The sequence below is a fragment of the Camelus ferus genome, chromosome 1, assembly GCF_009834535.1.
Source record: "Camelus ferus isolate YT-003-E chromosome 1, BCGSAC_Cfer_1.0, whole genome shotgun sequence".
NCBI classification, from domain to species: domain Eukaryota; kingdom Metazoa; phylum Chordata; class Mammalia; order Artiodactyla; family Camelidae; genus Camelus; species Camelus ferus.
Window position 1 is genome coordinate 56,054,255 of NC_045696.1, and position 22,994 is coordinate 56,077,248.

The following is a 22,994-nucleotide window of genomic DNA, read 5'->3' on the forward strand; positions in this document are numbered from 1 at the left end:
AATGAAAGCCTTGCCGGGTAGAGTATTCTCGGTTGTAGGTTTTTCCCTTTTATCACTTTAACCATGTCTTGACTACTCCCTTCTGGCCTGCAGAGTTCCTACTGAAAAGTCAGCTGACAGCTTATGGGAGTTCCCCTGTATGTAACTTGTTGTTTCTCCCTTGCTGCTTTTAATATTCTCTCTTCATCTTTAATTTTTGCCCTGTTAATTCCTCTTCAGGTTGATCCTGTTTGGGACCCTCCATGCTTCTTGGCTGTGGGTATTTGTTTCATTCCCCAAGTTAGGGACGTTCTCAGCTATTATGTTTTCAAATATGTTCTCTTCTTTTTCAGGGAGCCTGATAATGCAATGTGCTTGATGTTGTCCAAGAGGTCTCTTAAACTGTCTTCGTTTCTTTTTATTCCTTTTTCTTTTTTCTTTTAAAGCTTTAGTGATTTCCAGTGCTCTCTGTCTTCCAGCTCACTGATCTGTTGCTCTGTATCACTTAATCTACTATTGATTCCTTCTAGTGCACATTTTATTTCAGGTATTGTATTCTTCATCTCTGGTTCTTCTTTATATTTTCTAACCCTTTGTTAAAAGCTTCCAATCTCTCATTCTGTTCATTCTTCTCCTCAGTTCTTTCGTCATCTTTATAATCACCACCTTCAACTCTTTCTTGGGTAGATTGTCTTTCTCCACTTAGTTCTCCTGGGGTTTTAATATTGTTCTTTCATTTTAAATGTATTCCTTTACCACCTCAATTCGCCTAATTTGCTGTCTTTATTTCTATATACCTGGTAGGTTGGTTATGTTTCCCAGCCTTGGAGAAGTGGCCTTTTGTAGGAGATGTCTTATATGTCCAAGTAGCACATTCCCCTCTGGCACCAGGGCTCTGTGCTCTAGGGGTGCCCCGATGTGGGTTGTGTGGGTCCTTCTATTGTGGTGGCTGACTACTGTGGGCAGTCTGGTAGGCATGGCTGGCCCCTGGTCTGGTTGGTTGCCAGCCCCTGCCTTGTGTGGAGGCCGCTAGCCACTGGTTGGCAGGCTGGGTCGTGATGCCGCTGGATGCAGGAGTCCAGTGGGTGCTGCGACTAGTGCTGGCTCACTGGTGGGCAGAGCCAGGTTCTGGGGTGAGTGGTTGCAGGGCCAGGGTTCCCTGCCCTAGTGTCAGCTTGCTGGTGGATAGGGCCAGAGCCCAAGGGCCTGGGGCTGATGCTGGGTCATGACAAGGCAAGGTGCAGGGCTGTGGTGGGTCCTTGGGCCAGTGTCCATCTGCCATTGGGTGGGGTTAGGGTCTAGGAGATAAGGCTGGTGCCTTCCCACTGGTGGGTGAATCCAGATTCTGGGGTTGGTGCAGGTCTGCTGGTGGGCAAAGCTGGGTCCTGGGTCTCCGGCTGCAGGGCCAAGGTTCCCAGAGCTGATGTTTCAAACTGCTGGTAGGTGAGGTCTGGTGTATCCTAACGCTTGTGATGACTCACTGCTGAGTCTGGGGAGGCTAGCTGAGAGGCCCAAGATGTCTCAGAGCTGGTGTTGGCCTACTGGTGGGTAGAGCTGGGGCCCAGCAGGTCTGGGGCTGGTGCCAGCCTACTGGGGGTTTGAGCCAGGTCCCAGGGTCTCTGCCTGCAGGGCCCTTGGGGTACCAGTTCTAGTGCCTGTGCCCTGGTGTGTGAGACCATGTCCTGGGATGGCTGTGGGCTCAGGGTATCTTAAGGCAGCCTGCCCACTCGTGGGTGGGGCTGTGTCCCTGCCCAGCTAGTCACTTGTCCTGAGGGGTCCTAGTACAGTCCAGGCTGGTGGGTGTGGGCAGGGTGGGGCCCCGAGGCTATTAAGCTAGAGGGAGGGCTCCACAGCAGCACCTGCCAGCACCAGTGCCCACGTAGTAGGACGAGTTCCTCTGTACAGTTACTGCCCCCAGTGTCTGTGGCCCCGGGCTGAGCTCCAGTGGCCGCCTGCCTCTCTGGAGACTCTCCAAGATCAGCAAGTGGGTCTGACCCAGGCTCCTTCCAAATCACAGCTTTTGCCCTGGGTCTCAGATGGTGTATGATCTTGTGTATGCCCTTTAAGAGCGGAGTCTCCATTTCCCACAGGCCTCTGGGACTCCCAAAAGTAAGGCCTGCTGGCCTTCCAGGCCAAACATTCTGGGTGCTCTTCTTACCGGTGCAGGACCCCGGGGCTGTGGAGCCTGACGTGGGCTCAGACTCCTCACTCCTCGGAAGAACCTCGGCAGTGGTAGTTAGTCTCCTGTCTGTAGGTCGCCTGCGGGGGTGTGGGTCTTGACTACGCTGCGTCTCCACCCCTCTTGGCCACCTTGCTGCGGTTCCTTCTTTACCTCTTTCATTGTAGAGGCCTTTTCTGGTAGGTTCTGGTCTTTCTCATCAACAGTTTCTCTCTAAATAGTTGTAATTTTGGTATGCCCATGAGAGGAGGTGAGCACACAGTCTTCCTACTCCACCAGCTTCTCGTTTTCCTAAAAGCTGATGGATGGGAATGACCCTGAAGAGACCTGGGTATAGATGAAAATAGCATGCATTTCAACTTTGGTAGCTACTAAGTTCCAGACAACGTACCAAGCATTTTTAGAAGTGCCTTATCTCACTCATATTTCAGTTAAGGAAATTAGAGTGCATAGAGGCATTATACAACTCACAGATTGTACCATGGTCTGTGTGGCTCCAAAGTCCCCATTCTTTCAACCATACTGCCATAAAGTGTTATAAGCTGCTATGATTCACCCTGTGTAAACTAGCTGACTAGCACAGAATCCACAGTACTTCTTACTGTCCTTTACTAGCTATATGACTTTGGGCCAGTTACCTAATCTCTCTCTGCCTCTGTTTCCTCATCTGAAAATGGGGGCATCAATAGTACTTTTAGGGTTCTGGGGTGGTGTAAATGAATACTTATATGCCACCTGCTTAAACAGTGCCTGGCACAAAGTAAGAGCAAATGATAATCATCATCATCATGATTGCCTCTTTCCAAGGCTTAATGTACTAAGCCTTGATAATAAATATTTGTAGAATATGGAGCCAGGACCCATTTCTAAAGCTGTGAGCTCAGAAGCTCATCATCAGTCAGCAAGTACCCTCTATGTTAGGGACCAAGGCTCAAGAGAAGTGAGAGACAAGGTCTTTACCTTTAAGTCATTCACGATCTAGGTAAAAACAAAATGCAACTCGCATGAAGTGCTTCATTGCTGAATGGGTTTTTCCAAACTCAAGAGTGGCAGTGGTAAATGTGGGCAGACCCAGCCGGAGGAGACTTCCTGGAGGAGCTGGGACGTGGGCTGGGCTTTGCTGAAGGGCAGGACGTGGAGTGCAGGCATTCCAGGCAAGGGAGGCTGTGGAATGGAAGCAACCCTGGTGGGGAGGAGTAGGAGCAGACTGAACGGAGAGTGGGAACCGGGGGAGCAGCAACAGTAAGGTTTGGGTTTAGGTACTTTAAGAACGTGTCCTTCTAAAACAGAGAGCAGGTAATTTTTATTTAATCCAATCAGCCTCAAGCGAGAGAATATGTAGTTTGAAAAATGATCATTTCTGTCACTACTCTTGAAAACCTTTGGAAATGACTTTGTTCAGAGTGAAAAATTCTCCTGTCCCTTTGGCACAGTGAGGACCGCTCAGCGGAAGCACATCCTCGCAGCCCATGAGATCGTCCACCAGCACACAGAAGCCATGCTTGAGGAGGATTTTGTTGAGCAACAGCAAGAATCAGACACTGAGCTACTTGAGGGAGCTCAAGACAGCTAAGGTGAGCTTGGTTTTTCATATGGAAGGAAGCAGAGAGGAGGACAGGCAGCATCATTCAGTTTTGTGCGGTGTGCTAACAATCAATGTGAAGATGGCCCATTGTTTAACAAACTGGCATTTATGCTGGCACGTTTCATCTATGTTATGGAATCGGCTGTTGAAATTGTTAGATAATAGAGTTGCTATTACAGCAATTGGACTCTTGTGACCAAAACACAGGATTCTATTTTTTATAGGTTCTTTTAGCATATGACTGTACTCCATCATAAATAAAGCTGCAAAATGTGTCACTGTTATAAACAAAGCTTGTTCTTAGGGAGGTAGACAAGGTACCCCTAATTATAATTATAGAACAAGTCACAGCCTGTCCAGTTCTAGCCCTGATGCCTCTGCATTGTGCACCAAGGGTTAGTCTTAGGCTCAACCAAATATTCACTCACAATACTAACATAGGCCATATTTCATATGATTTGAGTATCAGTCTACTCAGATAAAGACAGGAACCACAGCTCCCAGCAGGGCAGCACAGATGTTTCTCTTTCCTTGGGAGCTCTCACCATATCCACACAGAAGACCACATCACTATTGTCATTAACCCCCAGGTTACAAAGCTCAGGTGCAAGGCAAAGAGATTCTTGGGTGGCTGCAGGAGCTGCCTTGGTTTCCATGGCCCAGGACCAGCATCTCTTGTAATAATTCCATAGGCATAGTTTCCAGGGTCCCCCCGATGGACATGCCCAGTTATAAGTCAGCACACTCAGGGAAAGCTCAAAGCTTTAGTTTCCCATTAGATAGTAATGGTGTATTTATAATTCCTCCCAATCAGATGCTAATTACCAACCAGGGGCCATTTTTACCTTAAGTAGTGTTGCTTAGTAATGTAGTTGACACCACTTTATCAGATGATTGGAGAACAGAGCTCGAGAGTCCGTTGAAAGTAAAGTTCTCATGAGAAGGGGAAAGGGAGCGAACCATTTGCCTATACCTTCTCCCTCTACCCGCTTATATTAGAGGCACATTGTCTATTTTGGCCTTGAGTATGTGCTGTCAGGTTAGGGAAGGCTTAAGGGAAATCCTGAACCTGGCATTCAGAAGGTTTGGGAGTTGGCAGCTCTGCCACTAAATATATAATCTTACGCAAATCACTTCCCTTCACTTGAGGTGTGCCCATGCACATGTGACCAGGAGACGCTCTGCAGGGGAATCTGCTGGGACTTTAAGTCTCAATCACAGAAGGTCATGGAAGGCAGGCTGAGATGAGGGGGCAGTTAAGAAAGAAAGCAAGAGGAAAAACTGATAAAGAATTCTTAAATACCAAACGATGGCTGTAAATTACAGCAGAAAGTCTTCTGTTTTTAATTAATAATGAAGTGACCTCTGAAATCATTGAAGATATAAGCCATGTATTTGCATGTAATGTTTATATTACTATCTGTATAATGTATATTCAAAGATCAAAGCATTTTGCCTATCTTATTGTGATAAAATCAGCCTTAATGTTGGGGTAGTCATTCTTCTTACATGCAAATTTAATAAGATTAACTTACATAGTGTGACTTGAATACATCTGCATTTACTTCTGAGTATTATACCTGTTCTGTGACGTCTATGGTGATCTGTGAAACCAAGCCATAGGAGTTTTTTTTAATGATTTTCTATTTTATACTTAGGTTTTAATGAAATATATTTTACTTTCACTATTTAAAGCATATTGTAGTTACAAAATATAATTCAAAAAAAAAAATCTAGTTTTCAGGCTAGTTACAGACACTTAGCAAGGAAGATTAACCAAAAAGTTAATAGAGTATCTTCTTCATACTTTATTAAATGGCTGGAACATGATGCTTTGTTGCCCCATAGTACATATTATTCCCTCTTCCTTCTCTCAGAGGAAAGGAGGAAAGGACTGATGTGAGATTATTTAATAATATTTAGGGAGAGGGGCAGTAGACATGGACTGCTGATTTAAAACATTTTTTAATAAGCTTGAAGACAATGGAGAGCTAATAAAACAGTGACGAGTTTCTGGGGAAACTCTAGGAGAAGGAAAAGTCAGAGTTGGGTCTGGCATTTGGATGCACTTTTTTTTTCCTTAGGGAATATGCAAATTCTAGAAAATGTGGCTGAAAATCTGAGTAATGCTTTCACTAGCTTTGCAAAACTATAGAGACAAAAAGTGGAGTCACAAGGTTGAAGCCCTGGTAAACCTCTGGGCTGGGATTCCATAAGGCTATGCTCTAGTAGAAAGGGTTCACTGGAAGTAAACCAGCCCTCAAATCGACTAACAGTTGAGCTTTTAATCATCTGAGTGATCCAAAAAACAAAAACCTCAGTCCTACAAATTGAATTAAAAAGATCCTTGATTCCTGTTGCCTCAAGGAAATTGTCAGAAACAAACTTAAATTCTCTTCAGAGAAAGTTGGCATTATCCTAGATCTGTTTATTTTTGCAATTTTTCATGTACAATTTCCAGAACACAAGCATATCCAGCTGCATGAGGAGACACAACAGCTTGAACAAGTAGCAGCAGAAAGTACAGATAATAGAAACAGACCTAAAAATATTGGAAGGGTGAGACAGATTTAAAAAGAACTATGCTTACTGCTTTGAACTTCTAGTCTCCAGAATTGTGAGAAAATTAATTTTTGTTGTTTAAACCACCCAGTCTATCTATGGTATTTTGTCATGGCAACCTGATCTAAGATAGATTTTGGTACTAGGAGTAAAGTGCTGCTGTAACAAATACCTGAATGTGTGGGAACTAGATAATGAGTAGAGTTGGGAGAGTTTTGAGGTGCAGGCTAGAAATATGGATGTTAAGGGCATTTCTGGTGAGGTCTTGGGTAGAAATGTGGAACGTGTTATTGGAAACTGGAAATTTGACTGAACTTTGTTCTAGTGTTCTAGATAGAACTTCTGAGCGATGGAATTGGATACTTAGCTGGGAAGATATCTAAAGCAAAGTCTTGTTTCCTCCTGACTGCTTATAGTAAAATAGGAAAAGAAAGATGAATTGAAGAAGGAACTGTTAAGCAAAAAGGAACAAGTACTTAAAGATTTGGAAAATTCTCAGCCTATCCATATTTCAAGAAATGAGAAAGTACATTCTGAAAAGGAACACTGAGGGTGTGGTTGAAACAGCTATTTGATAAAGAGCTTATGGAATTATAAGAGTAGGAGCTCTGCCAGTTTGAAATGAAGGGATGGAGACAAGATGACATGAAGGAAGACTGTCAGATTTACTGGATTTGACAGGGTGAGATGATAGTTCTATTCTGCTGCAAATGTGCACAGTTCTTCAAAATAATCCTGAAAGCAGTTCAGAGCTCATCAGCCACTGCCTCAGTTTCAACAGGTCAGAGAGCCTCTGCCCAGAACTTCAAGGATGGGACCATCTGTGGGACCCTTACCCTGGCAGATCTGCAGTGACCAGATCCCTACCTAAGAAGTGGGGATGGGGGATGGCAGAGCAGAAAGGTAGGGGCCACCCCCAGAGCAATGGGAGCTATGCTGCCATCCCAGTGGACCTGGAAGGCAGACACTGAGCCAAAGGGGATTAATCTTGAGCTTTAAGACCCAATAGAACTTGTCTAGCTAGGCTTTAGACTTGCTTGGGACCCATTACTCCTTTCTTCCTTCTGATTCCCCCCTTTTGTAATGGGAATATCTATCCTAGACCTGCCCCCACCACTGTATTTTGGAAGCACATAGTGCATCTGGTTCACAGCTGGAGAGGAATGTAGCCTCAGGATGAATCATACCTTGAGTGTCACCCACATCTGGTTTAGATGACTTGTAGATGAGAATTTGGACCTCAGACTTTAGAGTTGGTGTTTGAATGAGTTAAGACTTTTGAGGTTGTTGGGATGGAATGAATGTATTCTGTATGTGAGAAGGACATGAATTTGGAGAGGCTGGGGTGGAATGCTATCCATTTAGTTGTGTCCACCCAAAATTCATGTCAAAGCCCTAGCTTCCAATATGATGGCTTTTGGAGATGAAGATAATAAGGATTAGATGAGATCATGAGGGTGGGTCCCTTATGATGGGAATAGTGCTCTTATAAGAAGAGACATCAGAGCACTTGCTTTCTCTCTGCTTCTTGCCTTGTGAGGACATAGCAAGAAGGCAGCCATCTACAAGCCAGGAAGAGAGTCCTCCCCAGAAGCTGGCCATGCTGACATTTTGACTTTGGACTTCTGGGCTCCCGAACTGTGGGAAAATAAATTTCTAATAGCCCAAACAATTTGAGACTCAAGGACAACAAAGCTGGAAGTATCACATTCCCTGATTTCAAACTATATTACAAAGCTACAGTAATCAAAACAGCATGGTACTGGCACAAAAACAGATACATAGATCAGTGGAACAGAACAGAGAGCCTAGTAATGAACCCACACTTAAATGGTCACTCTGTGACAAGGGAGGCAAGAGTATACAATGGAAAAAAGACAACATTTTCAATAAACGGTGTTGGGAAAACTAACAGCTACATGTCAAAGAATCAAACTGGACTACTTTCTCACACCATGCACAAAAATAAATTCAAAGTGATTAAAGACTTAAACGTAAGAACTGAAACCATAAAAATTCTAAAAGAAAACACAGACAGGATGCTCTTTGACATTGGCCTTAGTGATACTTTTTTTTAGATATGTCTCCTCAGGCAAGGGAAGCAAAAACAAAATAACCAAATGGGACTACAAACTAAAAAGCTTTCACACAGTGAAGAAAACTATCAACCAAATGAAAATGCAGCCTACTGAATGGGGGGAGACATTTGCAAATGATATATCTGATAAGGAGTTAATATTCCAAAATATACAAAGAACTCATAACTCAACATCAACATCAAAAAAACAAGCAACACGATTAAAATTGGGCAGAAGACCTGAAGAGACATTTTTCCAAAGAAGACATATGGATGGCCAACAAGCATAGAAAAAGATGGCCAACAGGCACAGGAAAAGATGCGCAACATCACCAATCATCAGGGGACTGCAAATCAAAACCGCAATGAGATTTCACTTCACACCTCTCAGAATGGCTGTTATCAAACAGACCACAAATAACAAATGTTTGCAAGGATGTAGAAAAAGGGGAACCCTCATGCATTGTTGGTGGGAATGTAAATTGGTGCAGCCACAATGGAAAACAGTGTAGAGATTCCTCAAGAAATTAAAAATAGAACTACCATATATTCCAGCAATTCCCCTCCTGGGTATTTATTTGAAGAAAATGAAAATACTAGTTAGAAAAGATATATGCCTCCCTATGTTCACAGCAGCATAATTTACAAGTAGCTAAGATATGGAAGCAACCTAGGTACCCATCAGTAGATGAATGGATAAAGAACATATGGTATATGTATACACAATAGAATATTCAGCCATTAAAAAGAATGAAATCTTGCCATTTGTGGTAATATGGATGGATCTAGAGAGTGTTATGTTAATTGAAATAAGTCAGACAGAAAAAGACAAATTCTGTATGATTTCACTTATATGGAATCTAAAACAAAAAAAAAAACCCACCAAAACATAAAAAAGCATAACAATATAGAAACAGAATCATAGATACAGAGAACAGGTGGTTGCCAGATTGGGGGTGGGGGAGCGAGAAATAGGTGAGGGAGATTAAGAGGTACAAACTTCCAATTGTAAAATAAATGAGTCACAGATATGGAAGGTACAGTTTGGGGAATATAGCCAATAATTATATAATATCTTTGCATAGTGACATCATAATTAGACTTATTATGGTGACCATTTTGAGATATATAGAAAAATCAAATCACTGTGTTGTATAACAAATTAACACAGTGTTGTGGGTCAATTATACTTCAAAAACAAACAAACTCATTAAAAAAAGATGAGATTTGTGGTTACCAGAGATGGGAGGGGAGTAGAGGAGACTGGATGAAGGCAGTCAAAAAGGTACTAACTTCCAGTTATAAGATATAAAGTACTGGGGATATAATGTACAACATGATAAATATAATCAACATTGCTGTTTGTTATATAGGAAAGTTGTTAAGAATAAATCCTGAGTTCTCATTTAAAAAAATAAATATATATATATATATATATATTTCTGTTGTTTAAGCTAACCAGTCTAAAGTAGTCTGTTGTGGCATCCTGAGCTGGCTAAGATACATTTTATGTTCAAAGAGATGAAAGTCAACACTGAAATTTTTCATAGAACTAGAAATGATAAAAAGTAATATAGCAGATCTGAAGAAAATAGAAATTCTAGAATTTATAAACACAGTAGTCAGTATGAGAAACTCAGTGCATGGATTTAAGAGCAGAATATACACAGCTGACGAGAACACTAATGCCTTAGAAGAGCAGAAGAATTTGTCTCAAATCAAGGAGACCAAGAGTTGGAAACTACAGAAGAGAAGGAAGGACAGATGAGTCCTTAGGAAGGGACAAGAGGATGTGAGCATGGACTATTGATTCAACAAATATGACTTCTAAGGGAAAAAATTTGTTGGGAAATCATAGAAAATGTGAACTTTCTAAAACCGATGAAAGGGGTCAACATTTAAGAAGGCTTCTTAACCCCAAGCAGAAAAAATTAAAAGAAACCTATACCTAGACACATTTTAATATGAATGTAAGTCAGAAAGGGCATAAATGGATTAAATTGCCCTAAAGCACTGGCATCGTCTAGGAGGAAGATGCAAGTATCATTTAACATTATGATTGATGACTCAAACATTCTGTATCCTCTCAGGTAACTCCTAAAGGATAGTAAAAAAGATGTATGACATGGGAAGTAAGAGAAGAAAATGGAATAAATAAAAAACACTCAAAAAGAGGACAGAAAAAGGAAACAGATCCAATAGAAAACACTGAATAAAATGGTAGGTGTTTATCACTGATTCATTAATTACATTAAATGTAAGGAGACTCAATGCTCAAAGTCAAGTCAGAACCTGTCAGACTGAATAAAAAGTAATTCAACTGTGTGCCGTTTTGTAAGAGACATATATAAAATCTAATGGTTACAAGTTAAATGAGAGTAAAAGATACCATCAGAACACCATCTACGGGAAAGCTGCTGTAACTATATTACTATAAACAAAGAAGACTCTTAGCCAGAAAGCACTGCTAGAGAAAAAGAGGGACATTTCATAAAGATAAAGGTTTCATTCATTGGGAAGGTATAATGAGTCACAATTTGAATATACCTAATAACATGGCTTCAACCTGTAGGAAACAAAGTTTAATAGCAAGGAGAAGTAGAAAAAGCCATAATGACGCTAGGAAATTTTAATCTCTATCAGGAATTGATATAGCAAGTAGAGGAAAAAAACAATAAACAAATGGAAGATTTGAGATACATAGTTAAGGAACTTGACCTATTGGACATTTATAGACTGTTACACCCAGCAACTCCAGAATGCATATTACCTTCAAGCACACACAAAACATTTGCAAAAACTGACTATACTGTGTCATAAAGCAAGTGTCAACCATTTCAAAGAAGCAAAGTCATGGCAAAGTGATAACAATGCAGTGAAACTTAGAAATCAATGACAAGATAATTCCAATATGTTTGGAAATTAAGAAATACAAGTATAAATACTCTGTTCATCAGAGAAAGTATCAGAATAGAAACTAGGAAATATTTTGAACTGAAAAATGACAAAAATGCTACTTATATATCCAACTTGTGGAATGCAGCTGATGTGGTGCTTAGATGGACAGTTGTAGGCTTAAGAGCATTTATTAAAAGAGGAAAGGTAAAAAATAAGACTAAGAATCCTTTTCCAGAAATTAGAAAAATAATGTCAAATTAGTTGCAAAAAAAGTAAAAGGAAATAAAAGTAACCGAAATTAATAAAACAGAAAATAGACATGTCTTTTGATTCTAGGTAGGATATAGTGGGTAGCTGCAAGACTACAGAAAATAATGGATAGACTGTGTAAATGTCATTTTTCAAAGACAGTGAAGAGATGTGGAAAGGCAGGGGACTAGATGAGCTAAAATGGTAGAGAGGAAAGAGTCCCTCCTAAGTGATCTGAGATCACTGGCCATTTTCTTCCCCTGGGCCACTGGGCACACACGGGCCTAAGACTTTCCTAGGGGAAACAGAAACCAGAAAGGCTTTTAAAAGTCTGAGTGGGCTAGCATGATGGATTGCAACCTGGAAGAGCCCCAAAGGCCAAATTTACCCAGAGTGTCAGCTTTAGGTTTTCAGTAGATAAACCCTTTATTAGTGGAAAACTGTTTGAATCTATCATGTGTCATTTAACCAGCTGTGTCAGTGTTATCTTCACTCAGTCTCATAGATTTAACCATCATTAATTCATCATTCCCTGAATTCTTTTGTCAGAAGTAGCGGAACATCCTGCCTTGCCCTACCACACTGATGTCCAGTGACTCAGCAATGGTCATATTTTAGTGCGATTTTTTTTAGTTCAGAACAAGGGTGAGATTTTTTCTAAGAAAACTACCCTTAACCACTATTATGGAATACTGAATGACTTTGGAAATTAGCTTTTGCTGGAGACTTGGTAATATTCTGCAATGAAAACAACCTGAAATTACAAGGCAAAACAGAGCTTATATGCAGAATGTACACTGTGGTAAAGTCACTTCTGTGGCAACTAACACTGAATCACAAATAACGGTAAGCTGCTTTATGTGCTTCCTGTGCTGCCAAAGCTAGAAAAGCAGGGTCTCCATTCGCAGCCATATTTGCAGTGAATGTATTTTCTGAGCTTAAACTACACTTCCAGGAGCATTTTTTGGACCTTGAAATAAGTGCATAGGAGATTCCCATATTTCACAATTGTTTCCCTGTGCGATGGCGGCATGTCCACACAACCTTTAATTGGAACGGATTCGTCTGTGTTGTAATGACACGCTAACAGGCAAATAACAAGAGAAGAATCCAATGGAATTCTATAAATGCCTTCCAAGTGATAAATATGCACAATTAAAAACATGCTTATGGACTGAGATCAGTATTGGCAGCACGTGTCTGTGATTTTTTTTTAATTGAGGTATAGTTGATTTACAATATTGTATTAGTTTCAAGTACACAGCAAAGTAATTCAGACATATATATATGTGTATATATACACATATATATATGTTCTTTTTTATTCTTTTCCATTATAGGCTACTACAAGATACTGAATATAGTTCCCTGTGCTATACAGTAGGTCCGTGTTGATTATCTATCTTATTGATGGTAGTGTGTGTCTGTTAATCCCAACCTCCTATTTTATCCCTTCCTGCCTTCCTTTTTAGTAACCATAAGTTTGTTTTCTATGTCGGTGAGTCTGTTCCCGTTTTGTAAATAAGTTCACTTTCACTATTTTTTAGATTCCACATACTACGTAAGTGATAAATAATATTTGTCTCGAAGACATTTTCAAAACTGAGATGAGGGAGTCTCATTACACATCACCATTAATAAACATTTGTGATCAATTTTAATTATTTGAGCCCCAATTAAGCAAAATGTTATTTCCTAAATAAGAGATCCATTCTTCTCTTTAGTAGATCTATATTATGAAAAAAAAACTATCAGTTATTATTACTATCTTTTGAATTTTATCAATAAAAATTGTGAAAATTTGTTTTCTTTCTTGTTATTTGAGTACCTACATATTATCTTCAATTTTGTCTTTTGGCCCAAAAGGCCTAAAATCTTTACTATGAGGCCCTTTGCAGAAAAAGTTTGTTAATTCCTACTCTACAGCAGATAAAAAGAGTGAAGGAGAACTAAATAGAGAAGCATGGATGAATCTCACAAATATAATAAGGATTGAAAGAAGCCAAGTCCAAAAATAAATCTGTAGTATAAGTCTATTTACATAAAGTTCAAAACCCAGCCCTAAACTATAGTGTTGAGGAATGCACACTTAGGCGGTAAAGATACAAAGAAAAGCAAGGAAGTGATTATTATTAAAAAAAAAAAAAAAGTAAAAATCAGAATAGTGATACTTTTAGAGGGTAGGGAGGGGGTCTTTACTGCAACAGAGTTAAGTGGGGACTTACGGTATTTCTTAACCTGGGTGGTATTTACACAGGTGAGTGCTTCACATTAATTCATTAAGCTGCACACTGATTTTCTCCACTTTTCTACATGTGTCATATTCTATAGTTAAAAGTTAGAAATATCTATGCATATATACAAATATGTATGTACATGCATTAGGCCTGCAGCATACACAGACTATTCCTGGGAAGATCAAAAAGAACTTGGTAAGTAGTTGGTGCTGGGCATGGAAACTGAGGACTGGCAGTCAGACTGAGGGGAAAGAGAGTTAGTTTCCTCATGTTTATATCATTTTGTGGTTTGAATTTTTTTGACAATGTATGCATATTAGGTTTTCAGCTATAACCAAGTTAATGTAAATGTAAAGCTTTTTTTTTTTTTTTAAGTGCTAGAATTTGGAAACTGAGACCCTGTGAGTTAGGAAACATTCGGATCATGGAACCCGTAAGTGGCAGAGCTCAGATATGTCTGGGGCTGCCTGACTTCAAAACCAGGGTTCTGTGTAATTGTATCATAGTAATTTTAGGAACATATTGATCTGATAATGACTGTTTCTGAAAGATGACATAATCATAAACATGTGTTGTTTTTTTAGAGATGATGATCTTTTTAAAAAAAGGGCTGTCCGACTCATCAGAAAGCATTCCAGTAGTCTGTGCTTCTCCCAAGATGTGCTGCTCTTATGGGCTTGTCGGTGTATGATTCATGAGGAAAGAGATTTGTTTTCCTTAAATTCTCAATAACTTACAGTGGTTTTCAGTAATAATAATCAAATGAGGAGCTTTATTCTCTTTGGTGTTTCCTAGATGCTCTACTTCAAGAGAAAGTTTTCTCATGTCTCGTTTCAGCATTTTGTTGACTATGGAGATATGTCAGCTTGTTGAATCAAATAAAAATATTGCTGAATATTCCGTAAATGGTTTTGGTTTGCTATGCATGGTGCAGTGGCATCATCTGTTAAGGTTGAACATATACATCCCCATGACCCAGCATTTCATCTCCCAGTGTTTCACTCTTCCACCAAGAGGCATGACAGGAATGCTCTAGCCGTACTAGTCATGCTGCCCCTGAACTGGAAACCCAAATGTCCATCACACAGGAAAAGGAAAAAAGCCTGGTATATTCATACAGTGGCACATCAAGTCACCACTGAGCTTAAGATCTGAGAAGTATATTCATGCAACACTCAGGGAGAGGGTGCTGCCGGAGAGCCATCTGCCCATCCTGTGTGCTGACAAGCATCAGGGTTGAACAGATCCCTCCTCATCGAAAGATAAGTAAATAGGAAAAACAATAAATAAGCAAAACCAACAACAACAAATCAACATGGGACCCACGTAAAGAACTTACAAAACACAATGGAGGTTACCCTGAAAACAGAATAAAAGCCTAGCTTAGAAAATATCTTACTTTAGGAAATGATAAAAGGTTCAGAAACTATCTGCTTGGTGTTTGGTGTTCTTCATAGGAAGCAAAAAGAAATGGCCTCTTAGGAAACTGAAGCAGGGCATAGTGAGAACAGACAGAGGCCAAAAACCAGACAGACGTGTGCTGAAAAGAAAAGCTGACTGAGATTTTTAAAAAATATAATGACATCCATTTGGATGCAGTTAAAAGAACAGAAACATCATAGCAGAGGGTATAATTGGTGTGTTGCTGATAAATCTGTTAAGTCATCCAGTATGGGATGGGAAGAAAAGGCCAAAGAGATGAAAATGACAGGAAGTTAGCCCTGGGTGGCCGATCCTACAAGCAATAGGAATTCTTAAAGAAGAAACCAAAACAAATAGAAACAATAATCTGTTATAATAAAAGATTTTCTGAGCTCAAAGAATATCTGATCATATAAACTTGAAAGGGTTTACCTTACTCTAGGAAAACGAGGATTGGGACAATTTTTTTTTCCTTGAGGATCACTGATAAACAGAAAAGTACGGCACAAGTAAAGGGCAATTGAATTTTATTTTGTTCCTTTAAAAATGCTGACCTGAACTAGGTTAAGGTTATATTATTCACTTGTGAAATGAAAAATCAGGTACACAAAATGAGAAGACCTGAATTCGGGTTGATGAGATAGCAGGTGGGAGGAAGAATGCTATACAGCAGGGAACAGAACTTTTTCTGTAAAGAGCCAAGTAGTAATAATTTTGGACTCTGTAGGGAAGATGGTCTCTGTTGCAGCTACTCAACTCTGCCAGTTTAAGGTAAACGCAGCAATGGATAACACATGAATGAATGAACCTGGCTGTGTTCCCAATAAAACTTTATTTACAAAAACTGGTAGCAGGACAGATTTGGCCCATGGGCCATAGTTATTTATGTGTATATATATAGATATAGATATATAGATATATTGATATATTTATACACATACATATATGGCACCCCTATTGTATAGCAATAAACTCACATTAAAATCAATACCTACTTTGAAAAGGGATTTAAAGCAGCTTCTAATAAAGAATATACAATGAAACTTACAATAGAATATTTTCTAAATTAATCTTTATCCCAGTGTCTTCTAAAACTAAGTTTTGTGTTTAGACAAAAAGGAAAGTATAAGGTATTACAAAGTTCTCATTAGGTAATTGAAGTTTTCCAAGAAAGGAAAACTTCTTCCTGATACTGGCAGCCCTCCACTTATAATGGCTTAAGTTAAAACACCCTGACTTTAATAACTTATGCTCTTGGAAATAAAACACCCTGAGTGATGAGCAAAACTCATATTTAAAGCCACGTGATCATGGTAGCTGACACCATATAGTGGGTTGGAGCTACATTATTACAGTCAAGAGCAATAAACAATCACAACAAACTGATTTCTGAGGTAGGAAACTTTTTGCATGGATGCATAATTAGATTTAGTGAAGCCTTGTGCTGCTTAACAAGGGCATTGCCTCTTTTCTTTTCAAAATGCTTAAGGATAGGCAAGGTAAAATCCAAGGAAGAAGTCTGTAGTGTGAGTAAAGGATCTCTTTGGGATGAGAAACTTTTGGCACAAAATTGCTGAAGATTCCAAATTCCTGAAGCACAGAGCCCCCAGACAAATTAAAGTCTCAGTAATTGTGAGGTCAGGGGGCGCTCGCACTACTAACTCTCGTCCCCTCAATTCCAGGTCATGGTACCCACTTGGGAGTAGAGTTCATCTACTAGGACTTGGAGTACTTTCATGCAAGTGGCATGGAGACTCACAGACCCAGTTCCTAGTGAAATAGAGGTTACCAGTGAGCACATGAGTGACAGAATAGCCTCCAAGACTCTTTACCACTCATGGAACAAAAACCAACCTAGCACCGTGGCGGTGGAGTAGCATGGAGGTTAAGAGAGGAGGCTCTAGAGCCAGATGGTATGGATTGAAATCCCAGTCCAGTGACAGTGTGTCCTCAGACAAGTTACTTAACCTCACTAAGCCTGAGCTTCCCTATGTTTAAAATGGTATAACCACAGAATGTACATCATGGGGTTGGTATGAAGATGTAATGAATTACTTTATGTAAAAAGGTCCTGGCATATGGTAAGCACCCAATAAACGCCAATTAGCTATTTTTACTATGGGATAGAAGCAAAAAGGATATGGGTGAAGTATGTTTCCTGCTCTTAAGGCAAAGTGAGTATACCTACTGCTACATGGAAAGTGGCCCAGTGTATTTCAGTCTCTAAGCAATCAGATGAATTTCTCCATCTCACCTGGGGAAGAGAATACGGATGCGCTGTCACAAGTGGGCAGGGAGAGGAATGAGTGCCCTGTGTTCTGTAGAGTCTTGAAGTGTTGACAGTAAGGGCTCCTTGGCTACCAGACATCAGAGACATTAGAAGGAAGCTGTAAGCATCGTGAAGAATTTCCTGGACAACTTAACTAAAACCACTGAAAAAGGACCTTTTATTATAGGTGTCAAATGTTAAGAAAACTGGAAGCAGGGACTACAGTGGTTCTCAACCATGGCTGCATGTTAAAATTATCTGAAAACTTTTAAAAACTTGTTCTTAGACCTCTTTCCAGACAAATTAAAATAGAGTTTTTGAAGAGGAGCCAGACAAAGTTATTTTTAAAAAGCTTCCCAAGTGATCTAATGTGCATTCAAGGTTTAGTTATAGAACCATTTCCCAAGGAAACTGGCCCTTCCCAAGCATTAACCATTCAGAAAGATTTGCCATGGAAGACGTGTCTTCAGTAGAGGTTATAATGATATTTTATTTCTAACCCCTCAAGTGTTCCAGAGGCAAAAACTGTGGGAGGAAATACTGACACTGGGCACAATCATAACACTCATGCTTCCTCGGCCATAGCACATATCACTTGATTCTAACTGCCTGTGTCATCATCTCACCAACTGGCCTCTCAGGTCTGAGAGGAGGGCAGGAGCTGTGCCTCCTGAATTTATTTGTTTATATTCCTGGTGCCTGGTCTCTCTAGCACATGGTAATTTCTCAATAAGTGTTGAATTGAATTCCAGGTACCTGATGTTTGCAGAAGCAAACATTTATGTGGTTTTGGAAAACACTTATGATATCTTGATATTTTATGGTATAAGATGAGTTTTTAAGAACATAATTCTAACTTATAATACTAATTTCTAATAAATAAAGGTTTAAGATTTTATGATTCAAATGTTATCAAGGAACCAGGTAAATAATAAAGGGAAGAGGAGCCTTCTGTACTATATCCTGAAAGAAAATTATCCCATTTATCCTTGCACAAACAACATTCAACAACTTAAGAAACTTCCAACAGAGGATTTGGAGAAGATACAAAAATGTTCTCCTCACTGTTTATTTTGTTTTAAATAAAGTTTAAAGACATTGTATTAAAATGTAATTATAGTCAGTTTCTAATTATGACAGAAATAAGAGGTCAGCAATCCTCCTTACTAAAAAAAGTATATTACTGGGAAAAAAATTGTCAAAAACACCCATTTTAAGGCAATAGAAATCTACCCGAGATAGATAATAAATTGAAAACCTGCTGGAGATTCAGGTAAGAAGAGTAGACATCTGCTATTGCCCATGGCCCCTACCTAGCTCAATCAGCAATAATGGTAGTCTTCTAACCCAGCAGCTTTGCTGTCAGACTGGGAAGACTGGCTTTAGAGTGGTCAGTTGGGGAGAAATCTTGTGACTTTACATGCCAAAATTAGTAAACTTGGTTAGAAGTGAACAGGGAAAAACTATAGCTTTGTTAGCCCAAAGACACAGTCTTATTCATTGGGATGAACAGCAGACCAACCAGAAATTTAATGGGGGAGACCCTGGAAGGGTTAAGGCAAGCTCTTCACGCATCCCTTGATGACTGGGAATACCAAAAATTAACCTAGACTAGGGAAAGAGTGGAGAAACAGAAGACCACAATACAGATGGGAGAAACAAAACAGATAGCAAAATAGTACACCTAAACTCAACTGTAACATGCATTAAATATGAGTGGATTAGGCACCCCAAATAAAAAGGCACAGATTGTCAAAATGGATTTTTTTAAATGCAAAACCCAAGTATGTGATATTTGTAAGATAACCTTTAAATATAAAAAGGGAAATAAAGTAAACAAATGGAAGAAGTGTACCAGAAAAATACTTAACATAAGGAAACCAGAGTGGCCCTATTATTATAGCTGGCAAAGAAAACTTCAAAGCAAGGAGTATTACCAGAGATAAAAAATGATGTTTTATAATGATAAAAGGATCAATTCATCAGGAAAACTGAACAATCTTAATTATTTATGCTTCTAATAAATGAGCTTCAAAATTTATGAAGCAAAGCTGTCATAAGCAAAGAAAGAGACAATTCTAAATCATAGTTGGAGATTTAACAACTTTCTCTCAATCCTCCATAGAACAATTAAACAAGGAATCAGTAAAATTTGCACGATTTGAACAACCCTATCCAACACCTTAACCTAATACCAATCAGAACACTACATCTAACCACTGAAGGCCATATACTTTCAAATGCACATAGGACATTTACCAAGATGGGCCATATCCTGAGCCATAAAACAAGTCTCAAGAAACATCCAAAGATTGAAATCTTAAGGAATATATTCCTTGTTCACAAAAATAATTAAATTAGAAATCAGGAGCAAAAAACAAACAAAAAAGGTTAGGAAATCCCCCAAATAGTTGGAGGTTAAACAACACATTTCTAAATAATTTATGGTTCAAAGAAGAACTCACAATGGAAATAAGAAAAAACTTTGACCTTAATAATTGAGAAAATACAACTCTGAATTTTATGGGATGCAGCTGAAGCAGTGCTTAGAAGTGTACAACTTTATATTCTCATGTTAGAAAAGTTTAAAATCAATTTAAGTTCCCACCTAGGGAAGACACACAAAGAAAAGCAAAGTATATCCAAAGTAAGTTGTAAGAGGGATATTTTACAGTAAGAGCAGAAATCAATGAAGCAGAAAACTTACAATCAGTAAAGGTAATTAACAAAATCAAATTTAGTTTCTTTAAAAACCTTAATTAATAAACTCCCAGCAACACTGCCAAATACCCCTATCAGCCCCTGTTGCTCCAGCACTGTTCCCTATGGGACTGAGGGTGCCAGTGCTGGAAGGGGGAAGAATACACACTTAGGAAACTGATTTTAAAAAGAGAAAATACAAATGATCAATGTCAAGAATGAGAGGAGGGGACTCAAATCAAGATGGTGGAGCAGTAGGATGCGGAACTCACTTCCCCCTACAAACATCAAAAATACATCTACGTATGGAAAAATTCTCACTGAAAACTAATTGGAGAGCAGCAAAAAGACTCTTGTACAACCAAAGCTGAAAGAAAGATCCACACAGAATAAGGTAGGAAGGGAAGACAAGTGATCAGGATGTGTGTCCCTGGGAGGGGACTCAGGAAAAGGGAGATTACATCAGGGCAACCCTCCCAAAGGAGTGATCAGATCAGGACCCAGCCCTGGGGTCTGACAAAGGAAAGAGGGACCTTGTTAGCTGATGAGAGGCTGGAGTTATAGTGCTGCCCAGGCAACCAGGAAATTGACTCTCCGGAGCCAAGTTAGCTGGTAAAGGCTGAAAAACCAGAGAGCATTAGAGAAAGCACATCTCAGCAAAGCTGAGGGAGGATCTCAGTCAAAAAGCTGATACTGGGTGCTGGGCAGAATCCTGGATAATTCAATACTAAGTTTGAATTCAAACAGCTGTAGAGATCCAGTTATGATCCGAAATCAACAGGTGAATCTGGAATCATCCAGGAGACGCTGACTATCTGGATATAGAGGCTAAAATTGACCTGGCCAGCCTGGGGCTAAAGCTTGCCGAGAGTCAGTTACTAGTGTGCGATAGCTTCACTCATCGGGGACATGGCGTCCTGTTACTTGCTACTTCATGTTTGCTTCTGTTTCTTCACTTGTTGGTAGTTTAACTTCTAAAATGTCCAGCAGAGTACATTTTACTGAAGTGACATCATGGGAGAAGTGCCAGCTGCCAAAGAGGAAAATCTATGAAATACTAACAATGATGCATTATTAGAGTCTCTCCAACTCACATATTCTTAAGAAAAAGGAGTCTGTCTCCTTCCAGGCAGCTACCAGCTAGGCGTGTGGGTGTACACTAGCAGCAAACAATTAGGAGATGAAAACTTTAATCTATAATAACAATAGTATTAAAAACTCTAAATACTTAAGAATAAATTTAACAAAAGACATGCAAGACCTCTGTACTGAAACCAACAAAATACTGAAAAAATAAGTGACCTAAACAAATAGAGAGATATGCCACATTCACATATTGGAACACTCAACTTATTATGATGTTGATTCTCCCCAAATTGATATATAGATTTAATGATAACAATCAAGCATTTCAGTAACTTTGATAAGCAGATTTTAAATTTTATATAGTAAAGCAAAGGGCTTAGATATAGCCCACAATTTTGAGCAAAGTTGAATGACCCATGCCACTTGATTTCAAGACTTGCTGTAAAGCTTCATTCAGAACAGTGTGGTATTGGCAGAAGGATAGATAAATAGATAAATGTTACAGGCTAGGGGGTCCAGACAGGCCGAGACGTCTGAAGTTAAATGATTTTTTATTAATGTGCCAGAGGTGCGTAATGGACAAAGGATTGTCTTTTCAACAAATTATGCTGGAACTACTGAATAAATGAAACGGAGGAAAATGAATCATAACATCTGCATCACACTAAACACAATTAGCTTGAGGTGGATCTCAGAATTAAGTAAAAAATTTTAACTATAAAGCTCCTAGAAGAAAACATAGGAGAATACCTTCATGGCTTATCTGCACAGAAACCAAAAAGTACTAATCATAAACAAGAGATAGATCCCTACAGCTCCTTCTAGGGAGACACTGTTTACCAGCACAGCCAATGTGGACACAAAGCCCAACACAAAAAGGTCTTGGGACTTATGGGGAAAAAAATGTTGCTTGCCCTGTCAGTAAACAATGAATGTGCCATCAAGCCATCAAGCCATCAAGCCATCAGCCATTGCAGCCATCAACGATGGTGTGCCGGGGGGGGGGGGGGGGGGGGGGGGGATTAAGGATGGAAAAAAACAGGAGACTGGCCCTAGATAGTTAAAATGCCTTTCAAAGGAATAATTTCAGTGAGCCCAGATTCTTGCATCTTCCCAGACATAGAAGGGCACTAAAATCATTTATTTCAAATGTCTGGTGTGTGTGTGTGTGTGTATGTGTGTGTGTGTGAGTGTGTGTGTGTGGTTAGCAGAAATCTCTTCATGTTCAACTACGTGCTTTTTTCCTCTCCAGCAAAACCTCCTATATATCCTGGCCCTTCCCTTATCCCTTTGGAAGTTTCCACAGAGCTAACTGAGAGGCTGTTTCTGAGCTATAGTTCTCAGTAATGTCCTCGAATAAAACATAATTCTCAAATTTTAGGTTGTGCTTTTTTATTTTTTCAGGTGACAGGCTTTTGGAATAGGCTTTTTGTTGTTATTTTATCAATCTTGTCTCTCAAAAAGAAGGCCACACCTCCAGGCACCTGTGTCACCTCCTGTACAGGAGGCAGGAACTGAGACAGACACAAAGAAGTTAAGAAATGAGTCATCCACCAGCACTGGTGACATCAGCAAAATGGAAGGGCAGGTAGCTCCAAACTCCTGTCCCTTCACATAAACACTGAAGAACAAGCAGGAACTATCAGAACCAACTTTGCCAGAATGCTCAAAAAGAGTCGAAGGTTTACAGCAACCAAGAAAATTCTGAATCAAGAAAACGACAACTTAAAAGTGGTAGGAGAGCTTTGTGG

The 22,994-nt window shown here is 39.6% G+C and overlaps 1 protein-coding gene across 3 annotated transcripts in view; it reads left to right on the plus strand.

Moving 5' to 3' along the window:
- CFAP91 (cilia and flagella associated protein 91) overlaps nucleotides 1-14,672 on the plus strand; it is a 70,843-nt gene extending 56,171 nt beyond the window's left edge. Inside the window, exons 17-18 of one of the 3 annotated variants that reach the window (XM_014564134.2) lie at nucleotides 3,592-3,732; nucleotides 10,473-14,672. In XM_014564134.2, coding sequence (XP_014419620.2) covers nucleotides 3,592-3,731 — 140 coding nt within the window. In that variant the 3' untranslated portion in view covers nucleotide 3,732; nucleotides 10,473-14,672. Of the gene's footprint in view, nucleotides 1-3,591; nucleotides 3,733-6,630; nucleotides 6,650-10,472 lie in introns of those variants that run through there. The other 2 variants (XM_032479943.1, XM_032479947.1) reach the window with 2 other exon arrangements.
- The last annotated feature ends 8,322 nt before the right edge of the window (nucleotides 14,673-22,994 follow it).